Source organism: Barbus barbus, assembly GCF_936440315.1.
Source record: "Barbus barbus genome assembly, chromosome: 21".
NCBI classification, from domain to species: Eukaryota; Metazoa; Chordata; class Actinopteri; order Cypriniformes; family Cyprinidae; genus Barbus; species Barbus barbus.
In genome coordinates, this window is record NC_136749.1 from 13,725,751 (window position 1) to 13,749,925 (window position 24,175).

General features: G+C 37.6%; 2 protein-coding genes across 2 annotated transcripts in view; both read right to left on the minus strand.

Annotated features, from left to right (window-relative positions):
- The window catches only part of LOC306887519 (cell adhesion molecule CEACAM20-like), an 80,881-nt gene extending 69,097 nt beyond the window's left edge, over positions 1-11,784 (minus strand). Inside the window, exon 1 of the mRNA XM_079445304.1 lies at positions 11,697-11,784. Coding sequence (XP_079301430.1) covers positions 11,697-11,748 — 52 coding nt within the window. The 5' untranslated portion in view covers positions 11,749-11,784. The remainder of the gene's footprint in view (positions 1-11,696) is intronic.
- Positions 11,785-16,305: 4,521 nt separating this feature from the next.
- On the minus strand, positions 16,306-23,511 carry LOC306887373 (cell adhesion molecule CEACAM20-like). The gene is made up of 9 exons (XM_079445048.1): positions 23,445-23,511; positions 22,923-23,243; positions 20,299-20,574; positions 19,955-20,203; positions 19,589-19,700; positions 19,332-19,372; positions 19,140-19,162; positions 18,628-18,774; positions 16,306-18,458 (listed from the first exon to the last, which is right to left on the minus strand). Exons 1-9 carry the CDS (start codon positions 23,491-23,493, stop codon positions 18,429-18,431), a joined length of 1,248 nt encoding a protein of 415 aa, XP_079301174.1. The 5' UTR covers positions 23,494-23,511; the 3' UTR covers positions 16,306-18,428.
- Between the last annotated feature and the right edge of the window lie 664 nt (positions 23,512-24,175).

The window sequence follows — 24,175 nt, forward strand, 5'->3', positions numbered from 1 at the left end:
GCTGAAGACTGCTTTGCTACTAGCACTAGCGTCAGTCAAGCGAGTAGGAGACCTGCAGGCGCTCTCTGTGAGCCCTGCCTGCCTGGAATTTGGGCCAAACGACTCCAAGGTCGTCCTAAAACCAAGGCATGGATACGCACCTAAGGTACTTTCCACTCCGTTCAGAGCTCAGGTCATCACACTCTCCGCGCTTCCTCCCTCCGAGGAGGACCGGGAGTTCATTCTGTTATGCCCTGTTAGAGCTCTACGGATCTACTTTGAGCGTTCCGCCTCCTTCAGGCGCACGGAACAGCTCTTTGTTAGCTTCGGTAACTGCGCCATAGGGCTTCCGGTCACGAAGCAGAGACTCTCTAAGTGGATAGTGGATGCCGTTACGCTGGCTTACTCTTCCTTGGGCCTTCAATGCCCCATTGGAGTACGAGCCCATTCGACTAGAGGCATTGCCTCGTCGTGGGCCTGGTCTAGCGGTGTGTCCATTACAGACATTTGTGTGGCGGCCGGCTGGGCCTCGCCGTCCACATTTGCAAAGTTTTATAAGTTGGATGTACCGACCTTACAGGCCAGGGTCCTATCTGCTTAGATGAGTATGACTTATGTTGTGGGAACAACCCTAACGGAGATCTCTTGACTGCATGGGCACTCAAGCTCTCTGATGGGTTCCTTACATATCTCAGCCCTGAAAGTGCTGAGTATGCGAGGAATACATGGAATGACCCGGGCCGAGCGTGACCTCTATGAGCTCAGCTCGCTTTAGCCCGAGTATACTATTATACTTCCCTCTGAGCATGGAATGCTTATGGAGGTATTTTACACAGTCGTTCCTCTACCATAGCACGGCGTGATTGAATTGTGTTCCCATAGCGTCTTTAGCAAGACGCAGTACGAGTGGCGTATCGATAGGGAACGTACTCGGTTACTATCGTAACCTCGGTTCCCTGAGATACGGAACGAGTACTGCGTACTTTGCCGTGCCAGGTAGCTGCACGACTCAGTCGTCGCTTCAGTCGAAGTAAACCTGAGGATCCTATGGCGAGACGGCTGATTATATAGCCAGATAACCCCGCCCATTCTGGCGGGATCTGGCGGGCTCCGTCGCCATAGGCTCGTGCAGCTCCGCTGCCGACACATTGGTTCGTTTTATCACACTGCACGAACCAATGATCGTGCAGTTTCACTGCGTGATTGAATAAGGCTTCAGTAAAGGAGAAAAAAGGCTTTTTCCCATAGCGTCTTTAGCAAGACGCAGTACTCGTTCCGTATCTCAGGGAACCGAGGTTACGATAGTAACCGAGTACGATTTAGGTTTCTTTTTATTTCTTCAATTTTCTCTGTTATATTTTTGGATTCTCTTATTGCCAAGTTTTTAGATAGATGAATTCCCAAGTATTTAACATCATTCTTAACTGTAATCATCTCCAAGTCTGTCTCAGTGCAATTATACAAGGGTAATATTTCACATTTTTTTAGATTAAGGCAAAGGCCTGATGCCCTTGAAAAAACAGAAATCGCATTTAAAGCCTTCTGAAGAATTGATTTGTCCTTTAGAAATATCACTGTATCGTCAGCAAATTGGCTCATTTTCAATTCGGTATCACAAACTTTTATCCCTTCAAGGTCGTTATTATTTACTATAAAATAGGCCAAAAGCTGCATACAGAGAATGAATAATTTTGGTGAAATTGGGCAACCTTGTCTTATTCCACAAGAGACATTGATTCTTGGAGTGATGCCTGATTGAAGTGAAATATAACTGTATATTTGGTCATAAAACATTCTGATTACCTTACAAAAGTTGTTGCCAAACCCAAAAAGTTGGAGCGATTTCAGTAAGAAGTCATGTTCGATAGAATCAAATGCCTTGAAAAAATCAATAAACAATATTAAGCTTTCTGTGTTAATAAGGCTCTGGTAATCTAACATGTCCATAATTAATCTCACATTGTTATGAATATGTCTACCTTTAATAAAAGCTGACTGAAATTTGTCTATTAAATTGTTCAAGACATTTTTTACTCTGTTAGCATATACTAAAGCTAGTAATTTATAATCATTGCAAAGTAGAGTTATAGGTCTCCAATTATCTAATAGTAATAAGTCTTTTTTGGGTTTGGGCAACAAGGTTATCAGACCAGTTTTCATTGTAGGGGATAACTGACCATTTTTTATGCAGTCGAGATACGCATTAAATAATAAATTTTTAATATCTGTCCAAAAAGTCGTAAAAAATTCTATAGATAAACCATCAATGCCCGGTGATTTACCATTTTTCATTTGTTTTAAAGCTGTTTCAATTTCTGTTAAGGTTACATCTCTTTCTAGTAAAAATTTGTCTTCATCTGTTAGTTTTGTTACATTTTCTTTTACACTATTCATAAAGGCATCACAATCATCACTCTGAAATTTTTTCTTATATAAGTTGCTATAGAATTGACATACTTCCTCTGTTATTTTATTTGTGTCTTGAATAATATTTCCATTTTGGTTTAATTGTGTTATACATTTTTTAGTCTGTCTCCGTTTTTCAAGGCTATAAAAATATGATGAGTTTTTTTCCCCCTGCTCAATCCATTTGGCTCTTGATCTTACAAAGGCGCCTTTTGCCTTCTCCAAGTATATAACATCTAATTGGTTCTGAAGCATGTGTAACTCTTGTGTCTCTTCTACAGTTATGTTAGGTTGTCCACATAATAAACTTATCTTTTCAACTATTTCCTTTTGTTTACGTTTACGGTTGTCGGCTATTTTCTTACCAGTTTCAATAACTTGTTGCTTTACTCGAAATTTAAACCACTCTCACTTACTTATATCTGACAAATCCATGTCATCAGTTTCAAGACATATTATTCTAATCTGGCTACAAAATTCTTCGTTCAGCAACAAGGCATTGTTAAATTTCCAAATATTGATTGATTTTTGTTTTTGTTTGACTATTGAGAGTGACAAACCAATAAGACAATGATCCGTGAGAGGAGATGATTGAATATCACATTTTGGTGTAAGATTAGTAATATTTGGAGACACAAGCCAATAATCTATCCTTGAGCATAGGCTAACATCTGCTGGGCTGATCCATGTAAATTGCATTTTGTTAGGGTGTGTCACTCTCCAATAATCTACCAAGTTATTGGATAAACAAAAATTGTTTAACATGTCATTATATTCCGGTTGTAACCCCTTGGGAGGTTTCCTGTCAAGCCAGGAATTAGGTGCTATGTTAAAATCACCTCCTATTATTATGCTATCCGTGCCATAAGTTGCACTCCATTCCCTGATAGCTTGAGTTAACTTTAACATCATATTTTTATTGAGAGACCTGTTGTTGTACCCATATACATTAATCAAAATCATCTTAAAATCAAATACTTCTACCACAACCATTAGCCAGTGACCTGCTTCATCACTTTTATAATCAATAATTTTCCCCACAAACCTAAAAAGTAAAATCATCACTCCTGCAGAGTGAGAAGTTCCATGTGAATACAAAATATTGTCTCCCCATTGTTGCTTCCAAAAGTTTTCATCGTCCTTATTAGAATGTGTCTCTTGTAGCAAAATAAGGTTGGCTTTGACTTCCTTACAAAATAAAAAAATGGCCTTACGCTTAATGTTATTCTTTAAACCTCGAACATTTAAAGAACTAAAAACAATAGACATACGAATGAAACAAAATACACGCTCTTAGATGCGCTTAGAAAGTAGAATTTCAGGCAGGAATGAACAATCTGTCATAGATTTCAACTTTGACATTAACAGTAACAGTCCCCTTAATCAAACTTTCTGAATCAAGGTGATGACACTAAACTTAACCTGTGAAAGGTGCCTCCACTCTTTTTCCGTCTACAGGTCCTTCTCAAAAAATTAGCATATTGTGATAAAGTTCATTATTTTCTGTAATGTACTGATAAACATTAGACTTTCATATATTTTAGATTCATTACAACACAACTGAAGTAGTTCAAGCCTTTTATTGTTTTAATATTGATGATTTTGGCATACAGCTCATGAAAACCCAAAATTCCTATCTCAAAAAATTAGCATATCATGAAAAGGTTCTCTAAACGAGCTATTAACCTAATCATCTGAATCAACTAATTAACTCTAAACACCTGCAAAAGATTCCTGAGGCTTTTAAAAACTCCCAGCCTGGTTCATTACTCAAAACCGCAATCATGGGTAAGACTGCCGACCTGACTGCTGTCCAGAAGGCCATCATTGACACCCTCAAGCAAGAGGGTAAGACACAGAAAGAAATTTCTGAACGAATAGGCTGTTCCCAGAGTGCTGTATCAAGGCACCTCAGTGGGAAGTCTGTGGGAAGGAAAAAGTGTGGCAGAAAACGCAGCACAACGAGAAGAGGTGACCGGACCCTGAGGAAGATTGTGGAGAAGGACCGATTCCAGACCTTGGGGGACCTGCGGAAGCAGTGGACTGAGTCTGGAGTAGAAACATCCAGAGCCACCGTGTACAGGCGTGTGCAGGAAATGGGCTACAGGTGCCGCATTCCCCAGGTCAAGCCACTTTTGAACCAGAAACAGCGGCAGAAGCGCCTGACCTGGGCTACAGAGAAGCAGCACTGGACTGTTGCTCAGTGGTCCAATGTACTTTTTTCGGATGAAAGCAAATTTTGCATGTCATTCGGAAATCAAGGTGCCAGAGTCTGGAGGAAGACTGGGGAGAGGGAAATGCCAAAATGCCTGAAGTCCAGTGTCAAGTACCCACAGTCAGTGATGCTGGTGTTGGTCCACTGTGTTTTATCAAGGGCAGGGTCAATGCAGCTAGCTATCAGGAGATTTTGGAGCACTTCATGCTTCCATCTGCTGAAAAGCTTTATGGAGATGAAGATTTCATTTTTCAGCACGACCTGGCACCTGCTCACAGTGCCAAAACCACTGGTAAATGGTTTACTGACCATGGTATTACTGTGCTCAATTGGCCTGCCAACTCTCCTGAGCTGAACCCCATAGAGAATCTGTGGGATATTGTGAAGAGAAAGTTGAGAGACGCAAGACCCAACACTCTGGATGAGCTTAAGGCCGCTATCGAAGCATCCTGGGCCTCCATAACACCTCAGCAGTGCCACAGGCTGATTGCCTCCATGCCACGCCGCATTGAAGCAGTCATTTCTGCAAAAGGATTCCCGACCAAGTATTGAGTGCATAACTGAACATAATTATTTGAAGGTTGACTTTTTTTGTATTAAAAACACTTTTCTTTTATTGGTCAGATGAAATATGCTAATTTTTTGAGATTTTGGGTTTTTCATGAGCTGTATGCCAAAATCATCAATATTAAAACAATAAAAGGCTTGAACTACTTCAGTTGTGTGTAATGAATCTAAAATATATGAAAGTCTAATGTTTATCAGTACATTACAGAAAATAATGAACTTTATCACAATATGCAAATTTTTTGAGAAGGACCTGTATAATAGCATACCCTTCCTTCAAGTAAGCTTTCTTCCCGTTGCGTCTGGCCTCCTGTACCGTCGGATACAGCTTTGACCAGTCCTGTCTAAATTGAACATGCAGCTCCTTGCAGACTCTGGCCTCCCTCGACCTCCTCCAGATCTCGTCCCTCGTCGTCCGCATACCAAACTGCATGATGATCGGTCGTGGTCTCATGTTGAAGGCGGGATCATCTTTCTTTCCCAGACGATGGACAGTATCAACCTTGTCTCGTAGTTGTTCCACTGAAATCGGAATCACTCTTGTGAGAATACCGATCACCATCTCTCTTGTATCCTCGTTTTCCTTCTCCGGTAGCCCGATCAATTTGAGATTCCATCGTCTTCCGTATCGCTCGATTTCCCGGCATCTTTCCTTCAGCTCCTTGTTCTCTTTTGTCAGCCTATCCACTTGTACTTTGAGTTGAATTATTCCATTTTTATTTTCTGTCACCTCTTTTTCGTTATTCTGGATGCGCTGTTCAAAGTTTTCAAACTTTCTTTCGAACGCATCCAGCCTTTCCTCAAATCTTTGTGATAGAGTGTGAATAGCATCGTATATGCTTTCCATGCTTATTTCTTTTGATTTATCTCTCCTCTTCAGTTTTTTGGGATTTGGACTCTGTAACGGAGTGTGGTCGCTCAGAGGTTTTGCCCTCTGCATCTCTTCTTCAACACATTCGTCAAAACATGCCTCACGTATCCCGTCCACGCTGTAGTCATGATCCTTTAAGGCTAAGCTATCTTGGTCCTGAGTATTAGCCATTTTTTTTCTTTTTCTAGTGTATTATTTTGTGCGTCTTTTCAAAAAGTGACTCACAATAGTCTTTTAAGAGTGTTGTTTACCTCACAATGGCTTGAGGGGTGACTGTTGTTCAAATTTAACTATTTTGAATGTCAAAATCACTTTTTCTGTCGGACCCTGCGACTTTTGCGACTGCTCACTCCGCCATCTTGATCCTCCCCCCTCTCAGGAAATATCTGCGTCCACACGGAATCACTGAAAACGACGAGGGGCATCCAGCTAACGGAAATGACGTAGGCTGTGTCTATCCACTGGTGTCCAGCCAGTGGTGTCTAGCCGGAGGTGAGTCTGTGGGGCTGCAGCTGGATGCTATACGCTACTTGCACACCTACTTCCGCCTTCTTTTCAATAGGGCTCAGTCAGTTCCGGTTTAGCAATGGCTACGTTCTACACCCGCTGTCTCCAAGATCTCCCACGGATTAACGTTACTGACGTGCATCGTATTTGCAAAACAACCAAAGCTCCATCCAGCAAGCTGGAGAAAGGCTTTAAATTATACGCAGCCTCGTATATACACGGTTACGAAGGTAAGCAACATTTAATGTTAAACAGCTTTCAGTGCTAACTGTTAGCTAACTGTAAACAAACAGGAATGCCTTAATTGTTTTCATCATATGTGCTTGTGTTATTGTTATCAGTATCAAATAAAGACAGGCTGTCAGGGGAAGTCTGCGTTAGAGCCTTGTGTTACAGGTCAATGAGGAAGAATGAGGCACCACACAATTTAATAGTATGCTAGAGACATAGGGTTCACCGTTCTCCAAAACCAGTTCAGGTGTTCAAGTGTGTTCAAATGCCTTAATGTGTGTTCCGAATTGTTCATGTGTGTTCCGATGTGTTCATGTGTGTTCATTTTCTTGAAGTATTACAAATAACAAGGAGGTTTTGCAGAAGAATCAGAATGTTGTCAGTCTGAATTTGAAATCCGTATTTCTTAAGATACCTGTGTGATTCCAGTGTGAAGTATTGCATAAACCCAGAGTAGCCACAGTGTATTCTGCTCCTACAAAGCCACCTTGGTTATTGTTCTACTAAAATTAACATGCTACTAACTTGGACTTTATTGGCAAGAAGTACAAGTTAATAATTATATATATTTTTTTTTAGGTTGGACTCAGGGATGTTTCACCTGTGGTGCTCACACACAGCAAGTGTTCATGTGTGGCAGTACCTTCTGCTATCTCTGAAATCTATAAACACACTTTTTTCTGAACATTTTCTCCAAACTCCAAAACAATGGCCGACAAACCGGAACTCAGCGAGCCCTATTACTTCAAAGCGGAACTACGTAACGAGTCTGCGTGCAAGTAGCGTATTGAAAACGATGTAGTACACATGCCAGACCAATATGTGGTGCTGTAATTCTGCCACAGAGATACACAAAAAAACACAGAAGAAGACTTGGACCATGTGCGTAAACCTTGCGCGCTGAATACAAACTAACACAAAGCAGAATATTTTGCTTTAATAAAACTAATGAGCTCAGTAGGTTCTGCAGCACGAACACAGGCACGTAGTCTGAGGCTGTGTCCAAATTCAGGGTCTGCATCCTCCTTAGGATCCTTCCTACCCGGTTGAAGGAGGAGGGATCCTCCGACGTCCGCAAAACCCGGAAGTCGGTGTTTGTGAATTTGGACAGCCTACCCTTCTTTCAGTTCCCTCCCTTACCCGTTGCTCATATCCTGTCGCCTAGCAACCGTGACAGCGCCAAGCAAGAAGCGGGAAAATGGACAAACAAAGAGTTATTCTCCTCATTTTAATTCTTTTGGAAGAAATAAAGCAATTAAATAAATTAAATACTTTCTTTGCTCGTTGTCGGAGAGTTTTTTATACCAGACTACAAGACAGTCACATCCAGGTAAGCCATTATAGCCTATTTTTATTTGTTTTTAAGTATTCTACTAATTTCTCCTACAAATTCATTGAGCCGAAGCATAAACTTTAGCTTGTTTTGTCAGAGAAACTCCTCTCCCACTCCGCTACCGCTCGCTTCGTCCGCCATTACGCTCTGCCGAAAAGAATTATGGGATAGGTAGGACGGGAAAGGATCCACCACACCCATCCTTCCAATTCGGGGAAAAGGAGGACATATTTGTGGGCCGCATTTGAAGGATCCTACGAATTTGGACAGCCTTCGTCGCGGCGCTGTGACGTAACATCCTTCAAATGAGTACTCCGAAGGATGCAGACCCTGAATTTGGACACAGCCTGACATTGTTGTTGTTGTTGTCGCTGTTATGTGATGTAGCGATGTCTGATTAGGGGCGAGACGTGGGCTGATGACGTCATCTTTTCAGAAAATATGCGGAAAACACGAAACCGGCGTTTTCAAATTTATCCACCCTGGGACCCGGTTTCAAAAATGATCGGTTTCACTCTTCGAAAACGCCGGTTTCGTGTGGACGAAACGCCTATACGGTAAAAAAATTATGCGTATACAGAGAAACCCGTCTTCGTGTGGACGGAGCCTAAGTGACATGTAGGCCAAGTATGGTAACCCTAACCCATACTTGAATTTGTCCTCATTTAATCCATCCAAGTGCACACACAGCAGTGAGTAGTGAACACACAGATCAGTGGGCAGCCATTTTTGCTGCATCGCCTGGGAGCAATTGTGGGTTTAGTGGAGAGCGCAGTTCATTCACTCCACCCACCTACAAGTCCTGTCGGTACTGAGAGAAGTAAACCTGCGACCTTCAGGTTACGAGTCTGACTCTCTAACTATTAAGCCACAACTGCCCACTGCCATTTTGCCATGAATGACTGTGTAGAGCGTGGTGTCAAGCTGAGAGCAGTTTAAGCCTGGCTCACACTACAGAGCCAGAATCTCTCCAGATCCTTCAGATTCACAGCTCCATGACGGTGCTTCTTCTCTTCAGTTCACCTCACTCATTTTCTATAGGGCTCAGGTCAGAGGACTGGAATGGCCAGCAGAAGCTTGGTTTTGTGCTCCGTAACCCATTTTTGTATTGTTTTTGAGGTTTGTGTTTGGATTATTGTCCGGTTGGAAGATCCAAACATGGCCCATTATAAGATTTCAAACAGAGTCAGTCACTTGCTGATTTTTTATCTGTTGGTGTTTGATAGAATCCATGATGCCATGTGTCTGAACAAGATGTCCAGGACCTCCAGCAGAAATATAGGCCCACAACATCAAAAATACAGCAGTATATTTAATTGTGCACATGGGGTACTTTTTATCCCTGTGTTCACCAAACCCATCTTGAGTGTTTGCTGCTAAAAAGCTCATTTTTTTGTTTCATTGTTTCATCTGACCATAGAATTTTTTAAATAATAGATCAAAAGGATTAACAATGCACATTTATTTCCACAGCCTGATCATATTTACCAAGGGTACCAACAATTCTGACCAAGTATGTGTATGTGTGTATATATATATATATATATATACATATATATATATATATATATATACATATATATATATATATATATATACATATATATATATATATATATATACATATATATATATATATATATATATATATATATATATATATATATATATATATATATATATTAGGGCTGTCAGTTTACTACGTTAATTATTAGTTAGAAAAAAATCATGCGATTTAAAATATTTTCAAGCAGTTAATACACACGGGCCCCGCCCCCAGACCTTAATCTTACATTTCATACAGTTGACTGTTAACAAATATGATGCAGGGCAACAACTCCATGAATGTAGTTATGCCCTAAAATTTAAGTTTTGGTGCAAAAATGCCACATTAGCCTATGTGTTTTTGTGTCATATTTATATCATACGATAAGTCATATCGATTTCACAGGAGCAGCGAGAGCAAATCATCACACGAGTGCTGTTTGTCCCAAATATCACGAGTTTATATCTCTCTCCACCCTCAATACCACGACTGAGGTGCCCTTGAGCAAGGCACCGAACCCCCAACTGCTCCCCGGGCGCCGCAGCATAAATGGCTGCCCACTGCTCCGGGTGTGTGTTCACGGTGTGTGTGTGTTCACTGCTGTGTGTGTGCACGTTGGATGGGTTAAATGAAGAGCACGAATTCAGAGTATGGGTCACCATACTTGGCCGTATGTCACTTCACTTCACTTTAAATGTGATTTTATACAACAGTAAATAAGAAGTTGATATTGTGTTCTATTTTAAACATTGTTTTTGCTCAATGTTGCAGAGAACACTACCTTTAAAGCCATAGCAGAATTGTTGTGCCTCTCCGAGAAACACAACGGTGTTTAGTTTCTGAATGAATCCGCCTTTTGAACGAATCGTATGAATCGATTATTAAAATGCCCATTCATAAACTGAGCCATTTACTTCATTCCGGAATGAATCAGCCGTTTGAATGAATCGACTGAAGGCATTTACTGCCACTTGCTGGCAGATTTAATTTCTTATTTAGAGTATCATTTAATTAATAATGATAATGATGATGATGATGATGATGATAATAATAATAATAATAAACACTGAAAAGAAAAGTTCACCTGTCATCATTTACTCACCCTAGTATCATTTCAAACCTTTCTTTTGTGGATCATAAAAGAAGGTATTTTAAAGAAACTGAGATGTTTCTCAAATTATATTATTTTATGTTCCATAGTTTATGTTAGGCCGTTGTATCCTAAATGCTTGTGTAATCATTTTTTTTTGTTGAATCAAATAAAATATATCTAAAGCTACAATTTGTAATGTCTTCTTGATACTTTCTCATTTAACACAAAAATTGTTTTAAATAATATTTGTGGGTATTTTCACAGTCAAATTTATTTAGTAGTTAATTGAGATTATTTCAATTAATTAATCGAAACATCATGCAATTGATTAGATTAAAAATTTTAATCGACTGACAGCCCTAATATATATATATATATATATATATATATATATAGACCTATATTTTGTTATATATATAAGTATAAATAAAACTTTTCTCATATGTCACGATAATTAATAGTGAAAATGCTTTCATTGAAACTGTACACATTTACTTTAATATAGGCTAATCATTGTTTCAGAACTTTTTATAATTAAAAGTTTTATTATGTTATTACGTTTTTATTTAACTGTATGAACAGTTATGAGTTTTGTACTAATTTACCACTTGCTTGTGAAACTAATACCAAACTATTAATGAACCCATATGCAAATATGTCTAAACCCATCAATACTTGTTAAAAGTATGTAAGTAAATATAAAAGATAGACATGCATTTGAAAAATATTTAAAAACAGAAACAAATAACCTATAAACATACAAATTTTTGCATACATGTTGTTTTAATGAAGGTGAAGTGCATATGTGAATATATCACCTCATACAATATGTAACATATATGGCAATATCACCCTTTATATAGTACAATATATGTCAAACTGTATATTATATTTCCATATGGAAATTTAAAACACACAGCATTATTTAATTGATAGAAAGAGGCTCACCAAAACATGACAATATCCACAGGGTCCCATATAAGCCACGAGAAACCATCATGATCAAGCTCACAGCTATCACGAGCTGCAGCTCAACTCATCTGAACTAGTATCTACATATAGTTTCGGTTAATGATAAACGGCAGTTCTAGACAGCAGAGAGCTCACTGTGCCACCTAGTGCTGGATTATAGGAGCCTTACATAACATCTAAATTAAGAGACTATTTTTAAATCAAAGAAATTATTTCTAAATATTAAAAGGGACACTCAAAATATTTGTTCTGTACCATATAGTCTGTCATTTCAGTCTCTGCTGGTAAGTATAACAATTAAATTATTATTATTATTTATTTTATTTTATTTTTTGGTTGCTTGAATTAAATGCTGAAATCATTCTCAGACATAAACACATTTGTTTTGCTTAACCTATAATGTGCAGTTTTCTAACGGAGCAAATTGTACTACTATAGAATTGTTTGACTGGCTGTGCAAAAGAGGAGGAGCAATTTTCGTTCATGTTGTTCAAGTTCAAGTGCATGTTGTCGAATTCATTTTTAAAGTACTTTATAATTTTAACATATACAATTGTCATATAATATGCAATGAAAAGTACAGACTTTAATAAGCCACATATTTGTTTTATAAACAGCAACTGATTAATTGTAGACTTGCGTTGTGAACAGTACATTCCAGGGCCCATAGGGTAGCTGTGGAACGTGACAACGATCACAGTGAAATAAACACACTTTCATCATGTGTTATGCCACTCTGGAAGTGATAGAAAGTGCCTTATTTAAGTGCCTGGATAGCTTTCAACGTCTTTCTATGAAAGACATCACTGTAAAACTGTGATGTAAAAAAACGGCCAAATTAATGGTATAGTACCATTAAAACAGTACTATACCATAGACAACAATGCATTCTGGGTAATATTTGTTGTTTTTGATAAAGTAGACTGCTGCAACTGTGAATTATCAGTGTTCAGAGTCGACACTGAGGTCCAAATCACACCCTACACTCTCATTTAGCATTCTCTACATTAGTTTACTAATATAGTCCACCTGAAGGAGAGAATCCAGACACTGATGAACACCTGCTGTTAACAAGCAGAATCACTGAAGAAAAAGCCTAAGATCTCAGCAGCATTACTAGCTTCACTTATTACTAATACGTTTGACTTTATTTTTGTCATATGTCTAAAGAAGCTCTCATTGAGAATTATCACAGGTTTAGATGTTTTAATGAAAATAATGGATTTATATGAAGTCACCATTATCGAACAGTGTTTGCTTTTGTTGGGCTCTTGACCCTTGACTTTTCAACATCACTTTGTCTTTGGCTGATTGTGTGATGAGAAAATGCTATCAGGTGATGTTGGTTATATGTTGACAATAACATAAACAGCATTGAGTGACCAGACCCACTAATTTCATCCAGAATTTAGTCTTGTTCAGTTTGTTTTTCATAGACATGTGGTTTTATACCACGAGATCCAGCAAAATCGTGGTAATCAGCTGTTATGAAGGATTGTAAAAGCACATTGCACACATAACGTTTTGAACTACTCTGTCATTCAGAGACACACAGACATCAAGAATCAGCATATGAATCTCAACAATGGTGACATTTAAAGTTTCATGTTGCAATGCATGCTGAGAATTTTCCTCAGTACAGGAAAAAACTCACCCATGTCTCTGTGTGTTTGACTGACACCTTATTTGATTTATTTTTATTTTTTTTATATAAAAAGTGTGTCGGTGGTATCACTGTTATGGTAAAGTTAAAGTGTATTACCAACATAACTCTCTCAATAGATTAGACACCATCAATAAGTATCAATCAATAAGTAACCCACATCACAATGACACTTTTGTTGTTGTTTTTCGCTATACCAAGCATGTCTTTTAAACATGTCTTTCTAACATACTGCAGCCCAAAAACAAAACCTGATTCTAAGAAATCAAAGGTCAGTAAGCCAACCAAAGTAAATACGGTTCACCATAATGGTAACTAAACATTTTCAATAAAACATCAACATCTAAATCTCTGTTATTTCTCACTAAGAGCTTCTGTAGACATCTGATAGAAATAATGTCAAACTGGGGTGCGTTTCCCAGAACCAACTACTGTATGGTCGCAAGTTCTGTTGTTGCCAATGGAGTTCAGTGGAACTGCAGGAGAAATGGCTGTTAGCTTGCTTACATTTCAAGGAAGAGAAGATCAGTTTTCCCCTATTCTCGTTCTACACTCATGTCATTTTCAGTGAAGCTAAAGCCAGGAATGATTCTAGTTTAAAGCTTTCACAGAATAGTCATTCAACCATCCAAAATGAAAGACCCCTTTATAAACATGGTGCTAGCAGAGTTCCTGTTGGTGCATAAGACAGATTTATCTAGGAATGATGAGTCTGATTCAGCAAACTTGAAAGAAATACTGCCCTATTCACAACAAATCACATCCCCTGTTGAAATGTAGGCTGTGTCCAAATTCAGGGTCTGCATCCTCCTTAGGATCCTTCCTACCCGGTTGAAGGAGGAGGGATCCTCCGACGTCCGCAAAACCCGGAAGTCGGTGTTAGTGAATTTGGACAGCCTACCCTTCTTTCAGTTCCCTCCCTTACCCGTTGCTCATATCCTGTCGCCTAGCAACCGTGACAGCGCCAAGCAAGAAGCGGGAAAATGGACAAACAAAGAGTTATTCTCCTCATTTTAATTCTTTTGGAAGAAATAAAGCAATTAAATAAATTAAATACTTTCTTTGCTCGTTGTCGGAGAGTTTTTTATATCAGACTACAAGACAGTCACATCAAGCCATTATAGCCTATTTTTATTTGTTTTTAAGTATTCTACTAATTTCTCCTACAAATTCATTGAGCCGAAGCATAAACTTTAGCTTGTTTTGTCAGAGAAACTCCTCTCCCACTCCGCTACCGCTCGCTTCGTCCGCCATTATGCTCTGCCGAAAAGAATTATGGGATAGGTAGGACGGGAAAGGATCCACCACACCCATCCTTCCAATTCGGGGAAAAGGAGGACGTATTTGTGGGCCGCATTTGAAGGATCCTACGAATTTGGACAGCCTTCGTCGCGGCGCTGTGACGTAACATCCTTCAAATGAGTACTCCGAAGGATGCAGACCCTGAATTTGGACACAGCCGTAGAGTCTTAAGAGGTGTTTCAGGTGTTGCTCTCAGAATCTTGATTAGGCCATAGTTCAATTAGGACATTTAAGTAATTTTTATAAACGCACTTTAAAACATTAATGGTGTGCATCTTGAGACAAAACAAAGGCACTGAAATGTTTTAAGATCAGTCAGTGCAAGTTTCTTTACATTTTAGTCTAGGCTTAAGCCTTGTCTGTGAAACAGGGGGTCAGTGATTTATAAACAAGTAATAATACTTTAAAATCAATCCTAAATGAAGCTGGAAGCCAGTGTAAGGCCTGAGGACTTGTGACATGCTCTGAATTTCTAGTTCTAGTCAGACTCCTGGTAGAAGCTAATCCTTACAATGTTTCTGAGATGATAATATTTTGATTTAGTTATTGCTTTGACATGACTACTGAAACTAAGGTCTGACTCCAGAATCACACCAAGATTCTTGACTTGATGTTTTTGTTGACTCCTAGAGTCAAGATATGGATTTACATTGAGAACTTCACCTTTGTTTCCAAATGCAATAATTTAAGTTTTCTTATTGTTTATTTGAAGAAATTTTTAGCACATCCAACTGTTAATTTCATCAATGCATTGGCAGAGGGAGTCAATGGGGCTGTAGTCATTTGGCAATAAGGCTAGGTAATTCTGGATGTCATCTGCATAGCTGTGATAGGCAGTTTGGTTCTTTCTCATTATTTGACTCAGTGGGGTATATACAGGTTGGAGACAAGAGAGGCGCAGGAATTGAGCCTTGAGGGACTCTGTATGTCATGGACTTCCACTTAAACTTATGGTCTCCTAACCTCTCCCTTCTGAGTATGACCTAATCCATTTTGAAAATTGAAACCAGACTGAAAAATGTCCAGGTTTCCATTTGAGTTTAAGAAGTTGTTCAGCTGATTGAAAACAACATTTTTCAATGATCTTACCTATAAAAGGAAGATCAGTATTTACCATTGACATTGCTAAATATTGTTGCTCAGTATGGTGTTATCCAGATTTTTTCAGGAGGTTTGAGAACAAGGTTTGTCTAGCTGTGCCTAGTTCCACATTAAAAGCATGAGGGCTGTATTTACAGATGTTAGTCAATTTCAAGTTTCGTGTTCTGCCACATCTGGTGTGGTTGCACCAGGCCCCACACTTTGAGGGGGCCCTGCGATGAACGGACCGAGGGGGGCCCACCAACCCCCTCCTCCCTGGAACACAATCGCGACCAAGGGGGCCCCGCTACCAACTTCACACCGGGCCCAGCGTCAGCTAAGGATGGCCCTGTTGGTGTTAAATATAGTCTTCATAAATACCACACAAGTGTTCTCATTTATGCATCTCTTTCTGACATATTTAGATTCAGTAGTAGGAAAAACAAATCCTTTTAAAATCAGAGAAAAGTAATATCTTGGCAATGCCACATAGTGTATGTGGCCTTACAGATTTACAAAAAAAGCTGAGAACCAGAAGGTGGAATGATAAAGAAATTGACTTTTTATTTGGAGAAAATGAGCTCCATCTGCTCCGTGTCACTGGAGTTTACATAAATTATAAACAAGATAACACTGGTATGTTACATTCTTTGGAAAATATCATTATACAATTAGGTAATTAGATCAAATAATTTCCATATACCCAAAGTAACAGCCATACCAATTTGTTCCAAAAATTTGTTTTTCATTACCCACTATCAGTTTTATCTCCTTTTATTTGCCCAGTGCAGAAAAGAAACAATGAGGATGTGTATTATGATTTCTGAGTAGCTGTTTGATGCATGTGGTCAATAGTATAGCTAGCCTGAGTAAGTTATTAATTGTAATTAAATATAATTAACATTTACATTTAAAAACACAAGCCAAAATATTGAATAAATGAACACAGACAGGATGTGAAATGCGTAGGACTTAAAAAAAACACAGGTGTTCAGTCTGCTTTCTACTGAGTTCTGAGTAGATTCTTTGTGAGCCTGCAAATGAACATTTCAATAGCAGATCTGCAGATATGGTTCTGTTGTTAGTACTTGTCCTATTTTATTATGTCATGTTTTTCACATCATTAACAGACATTTGTAAGGAGTGAAATTATTTCCTTATGAAATTATCCCGTCATGAAACCCAAAAGGTCTTTTATGTTTTTATAACTGATTTGAAGATTTCTTTGCTTTCTGGTCTGAGTATATAAGGGAAGTGGCAAAACACTACGGGGGGATTCTGTAGCCAGAAAACCCCCATGCAGTGTGTGAGAGTCTCTGGAGCTTTGCACCAGAACTCTCACTGCTGTGTGTCTCTCTGCTGTCAGGTATGCATTTTGTTTTTTTTCAAAAGTGTAATTGTGTTAAACACATTGTGCCCATAGAACACACTATATAGTTGTTTGTGCTACTACACGTGCACATAGGCTAGTTAAGTTTATTCTTTAAAACACTTGATTGCTTTGCTGTAAGAGTTCTTTGAAATGCTTAGGTAAAAGGTTGTAGATGGTATGCATTTAGACCATGTGTCTTGTGCTAAATTAGGATAACTGTTACATGTGTGACTGTTAAATTTGTTTGTCTCCTGCGTGGAACACTTGGCCATTTCCCATACAGTGTCTATGAACAGGAGTAGGGTTGCCACGCGGTTACAATGTGATTCACAATTACATTATCCTTTCTAAATTGTCTTCTAATTGTTTCATTATGTAATTGGCATGATACAATTTTACCTGACTAATAATAAAATGTTATATTTGATTTATTCTGAACTCTCCTGAAATCATTATGACTAGTAAACTGTGAGGAGGCTTGTGTTACCACAAATCTATGGCCAGGATAGGTCAAACTGAAGGCTCATGTATGATAGCAAGTTGTACAGGAAAGGACTAAGTGAACTACACTTTTTTGTCATAAACAAGCAGTAGGCGGCAGGCAAAACAGGTATTAGTCTATACCACATATGCACCCTCTGGCTAGCATCAGACTGGCGAGTTTGTGAGCGTGAGACGGCGCCTTCGGCCGACGTGGGCTCAAAAGAGACATTAGGTCCCCAGTGAACGGATAACTGAAAGTATAGCGATTTCCAGAATAATCAAATATCTAAATTAATATACAATCGATATCTGTGATCAGTTTTTAATTAAAAATATTGCCTAAATTTAATGATCACTTGAAATTGGAGTCAGATTGAACATGGAGCTAGACTAAAATGAAACTAAATCCTGATAAATTAAGAGGCGCAAAAGAACGAAACACGCATTAAACCTTCGACCAGGCCGCTGGACTCCGCTTTTTGGGCTGGCGGGTGGATTCTTACACATTCATCTTTTATATCTCAGTGTATATAGTAATGGCTTTAACCCCCACTCTTTTACTGTAACAGAAATATACTTCTGTATTTGTGACTTTGTAAGGAACTAAGGAAAAATACCTTTGTCCACTGTGAAACAAATTTATAATTAAAAGGTATTAGTGGAGCACAGAGAACAAATAGTTAATGCAGCAGTTTATAATATTTCAGTAATGTGTCTTATATATTTAAAAAAAAAAAAAGAGAGAGAGAAAATGTATACAGCTGGATAGATAATCTTGCAGTAGATGCGTTTCAGTGTTTTCAACTCCTCACCTGCGCACAGGAGGAGGGTTTGATACCTGAATGGAGAAGTTACACAACCATGTATTAAACAAAAACAACCAAATGACTTCCTTATTGTTTTACTGCAAAGCTATAGAACAGGATAAATAGCACGTATTTTATGATGCAGCCAAAGCACAGATATGATGATCTAGAATAGGACTTAAATATGATGAAACTGCTCACCCGAGGAGGAGTAGGAGCCCTTGGCCTTCTTGAAGCTTCAAGTTTTACATTTTCATACACATCATTCTCATAAACATTTTCATGTTTGACATTCTCGTATGCATGTTCACTCGTGTTTCCTGGAATCTTTTCATCTCCTCTAGCCTTCTGCAAATCAATAATCTATTTATAGTTTTTCCCCTTAAATAATAATTAAAACATCAGACAGAATGATGTTGTCACTTAAGGTGAAATTAAATGTAAAATAAAATGTTCATGCTGCTGATAAACAAATGATGAAACAGAAAGTCCACTATAAACAGTGGTAATGCCTATCGTGACTGAATGTCAATATCCATCATTTAAGTGTGATCATCGGCATGTCTTTGTGCAGTAAAATGTGAAAGATGGAAGTCCATTTGAGCTGACTGTAAAAATGAACTCATCCATCCTGCTATAAAAGCCATAAACTCTTGAATTACCTCTTAGAGACAAAAGATCAAGAGTCAGGAGAGATTCAAGAGGTTACTCACTGTCTCCTCTCTGCTTTGTGCTGCTGTTTAAGAAAAGAAAGACTCAATGTAATTGATACTGAAATAAATACTGAATCATCTGTAATAAGAATACTTGATCTGAAATATATTGTGTGATGTAATTATCAAGGTCAATCTAGATATCAATCAAATCATACTAATGCTGGCATTTTGAATGAATAACAAACATACCTCCACTTGCTTTTCCTTTTTGCTGTTGGTTTAGCTTTGGGCTGTAGTGTAAAGACAAAGTTTGATATAAAATGGTATCACATAAGAATGATATTTTCATAACTGAGAACTTTAAAGTTCATATGGAGAACTTGATTTACTAAGGCCTGCTGGAAACTGATAGAAGTTGTGATTTGTATACGAATGTATTGATACATATAATATGTTAAATAAAAGATGTGCTTACAAAATACACCATAATCTGCCAGATTACTCACATTTTATATGTTTTTGTTAAATAGACAATCAGACCACAGATGCCTGCAACTCCCAATAAAACCCCAATGACAATCCCAGCTATCGCCCCTGATGTCAGTCCTCCTCCTCCTACTATGGAAAAGATACAAGAATCAAGAGACCAAAGCAATTTACTATACACAATAGTAACTGTAATACACTTTAACATGTATAAAAAAATACTAAAACAACACAAGACAATTACATGAAGCTGAGATGTACATACAAAACAGGAGATTTTTTTAAGTATACCTTTTTAGAAACAAAGATCCTTTGAACAAGTGGTAAAATAATATAAAAAAGTTGGTTATCACAACTCATCTCAAGTTTGTTTTAACTTTTCTTACCTAGTAAAGTGTGTTTTTGTGTGGCATTTCTCTCAGTGACATTATTCCAGGCTGTGCATTCATAATCTCCACTGTGTGAGAAGTCAGTCTGATCTATGGTGAATGTGTCTGTGGTCACATCAGTGTCTGTTTCATTAAACTTCCAGGTGAATGAGGCAGAAGGTTCCGAATTTGCAGAACAAGAGAGCGACACACGAACGCCTAAATCCACCACATGCTGACCATTAATAGAAACATCTTCTGGTCCATCTAGAACACAGACAAGAGACTCACTGTTAGAGAATGGCTTTATTTCATCAGCTTTGAGCTCAAATCATCGTGTTGTTTGAATGTTTAAGACTCACAGTTGATGATCAGCCTGAGATCTGCTGTCCCAGAGCTGACAGGGTTTCTATATGTACACTGATATTCTCCACTGTCTGATCTCTGCACTGGACTGATGGACACTGATTTGTTATCAGATGAGAAGCTGATTCTGTTGCTAGGAGACAGAGGACTGTAATCTTTTATCCACTGCACAGAGATGATGCTGCCAGTTCCCTCAGAGCTGATGTTAGCAGATGATTCTCCCTCTATTAATAATTCTTCTGGCTCAATAAGCCTGACAATAGTTATATTTTCTGTGTGAACGAGAGAAAAACAAAGGCACTGAATCTAAAAATTAAACTTTCACATTTGGTGAGTGCTGAATTTAATTATGTTTATTAAAATAGCAAGTTACATTAAAAATAACAATTATAATACTTATTTAGCAACTTAGCAACTAAGTTTCTAAAAACACAGCAGCTTCAAAATTCACATTTGAGGTCTGACTACACAGTCCAGAGAGGCAGCTGGTACAGAAGGCACATCAACAATGAAACCTTTTTTTTTATTTATTTTTCAATATGTACACATCATAAAAATATGTTTAACGAGTTTGTTTGCCCATATAATCATAAGAAAATAGAGTAAACTTATTTGGCTTGCTGTCCACTGATGAGGGGCTCGATGAAGCACCTTCAACTCGAGCTCTGATATACCCCCAGGGACTTGATATAGGATGATTACAAAGGGCAAGGTACCTAAGATGAAGGTGGAGATTGGGGAGGTAGAGGGATGCTGGAACAGCTGGAGAGAGGTAGGCAGCTGCTTATATACTCTGGCTGTTGATTGAAAGATTAGATGGGCTCGCTCCTCCCTACACTGGTAAAACTGATGTGTTCGACTTACTTCAAATATATAACCATATGCAGAGTTGAACCAAAATAACATTTTAACTTATTTTAGATTTTCAACTATTGGTCTGCTTACTGCACTGCTATATTTCACCCAGTCACTATAAAATTGACTTAATGTAGCACTAGAAAATACCATGCTATTAAAACATGTGGTTCACTTGCAAACATGAACGTAAGCAAGTAGACAACTTGTCATTCTTTTCAAATATGTCCACTCTATTTAATTATTACCCAAATTAACACAGAGACTTCAATGCTTGGTACACCGTACACAATGACTGTGACAATCAGTGGATAGTGTTTGAGTATGAATGGGTCACTTTTGAATAGAAAATGAACTCCAGATGTCAGAAAACAGTAAGTTACTAAACCTAACAACAAAAGCAACCATAAAATAGTGTAAATACAACTCTAAAACAGTGAAAATGTTTACCTTTTTAATTATTCATGCCACAGTGCATGATGGGAAAAACGGGACCATAACTTAAAGAATCCTTGTAAACATAACAAACAATTCTAAGTAAATTATACTTATAAGTTCAAACTTTAATTTCTACAAGCTTAATTTGAGTAATATTATAGAATTTACTTACATTTTTTAATTATTGCCTGAACTAAATTATTTAATGTAGAAATTACATTTGTTTTTATGTAGTATTTACTTCACCACAAAATCATTTTTCTCAGTGTAACTTACATTTAGGAACTTCATTTATTTCAGTCTATTTAAATGGTCATCATTTATAACATGCATAATTTATTTGATTTGATTTTGATAGTTGATGGAAGACTGAAAATCCAGGTCTGAGACAAGAGTAAAACAACAAAAAAATCTATAGAGTAAAAGACATTTGAAAGTAAATTGAAAGTTTTCAAGACAGTTTTAATGTTATTTTGGTAATACTTTACAATACAGGTGCACAAATGTGCATTAAATAATGCTTCACTAATGCACAGATAATCATGATTTAATATATAACTCATGATGAACTAAACCATTTATTAATGATTACTGCATCAGCAACTAATGAACATTCTATATGATTCATAGATTAAGTTAACAATAAATTGTTATTAGTTAAATGTGTCATAATGTATTAATTCTCTAATTTTCCCTAATTTACCTGATACCCATGCAAATCATTAGCTAATGATTAATTAAAGCAGACAACTGGAAGTTGAAATTCATGCTTCAACCCATTGTGGTAATTAACATATGAATGTACATTATTAGTTAATATAATATGTCATTAGGGAATTAATACTTTATGACACATTTAACTAATAACAATTTATTGATTACTTAATCTATGAATCATATACATTTGTTCATTTGTTGCCGATGCATTAATTATTAATAAATAAAGTGTTACCGTTATTTATATGTCACAACATTTACAAAAAGTGTAACTATCTATAGTTTTGATAAAAATCAACCCCTGGGACATGAAAGTGCCCTTCTGTGCAAAGCTGGTTTACTAGGAAAAAAATCACAGATCACTGAGAATAACAGCAGACATGTGCCTATCCTGACCTAAATAATCATTATTTCTATTATACATTCTCATTAGTACTCATTTGTTTAGCGGTTATAGCACCATTTTTACACACGTTTAATTTACAGCATATTCTTTTTTTTTTTCTTCTTTTTTTTTTTTTTCAATTTCACAAATGTTTTTAATTCAATCATCTATTAGGACCATAGCTTATGATGAATATACTAAAACTTTTTTTTTTAGCACACTCACCGAACACTTGTAGTAAAGTTTCTCCTGTAAGTTGAGGTCCAGCAGTAGTTGCTACAGACAGTCTGTAATTTCCAGAATCCTCCAGTCTCAGGTTCCGGAGCTCCAGAGCGAGAGTCTTTCTGTCAAAACTGGCTCTGTCTCTGTATGCTGAGGTTATTGTAGCTGAATCAGGGGGTCCTGACACTATAAGAGTTGTTCCAAAATGCCACTGAATTAAATCAATTAATGTGGATGGCGGGTTATCAGGAGCGAGCTCTACACTTCCTCCTACTGCTCCATTAGCCGGCTCAGAAAACAGCAGATCTTCACCTAAATATTGTCCTATGTTAAAGAAAGAAAGAAAGAAAGAAAGAAAGAAAGAAAGAAAGGAATCGATCGGTTTCACTAATATTCACTAATTAATATTTAACTTACTGTAGTTTTATTTATTTATTTATTTAGATGGAGTTACAAGAACGAAAAATCGCCATAAAAGGCACACAACTAAACACACAACCCTTTTGAATTCCTAAAAAGGCTCACCAAAACACGACAACAAGCACAGTGTCCAGTACAACCCATGAGAAACCATGATCGAGCTCTGATCTGTCAGGAGTTATCTGAACTCTTTACATCAGTTTTCAATGATAAACGCCTGTTATAGGATGCAGACAGCTCACTGCACCACCTAGCGCTGGATATTAACATCTAAACCGGATACTATTGGAGGATTTATTCGAGTTAAAGAAATACTGACTCGATGAAAAATAAATATCATTATACTTCTTTTGTTTGAGCAGCCTCTCTCTCTCTAAAAAAAACAACAACAACAACAACAACAAAAAAACCTAGGCCTACTGTTACAAATCACCCTGTTAATGGTGATGTAGCAACAGCACTATTTGTTTTTGTTATATTACTTACTTTACTTACTTTTACTTTTGTCATTTAGCAGACGCTTTTGTCCAAAGCGACTTACAAATAAGAAAAAGTAACTAAAACTAAAAAGTTACAACTCTATAAATACTATCTACCCACATATTTAAGAAAATAAAGAAATTAAATAAAATTAACACATGCATATAACAACAACATTTCAATAATAAACATATCAATGAAAAAATTAAATAAAAAGCTACTACTATCCCTTGCCGGTGTCCCTGCCCGGTGGAGTCGCACGGTAGAGTCGATGGTCTTTAGACTCTTTGGTCTTCACACTAAGAGGGCTTCACACGACGACTGCCGCGACCGCTGCCGCGGTATAATAACCTTTA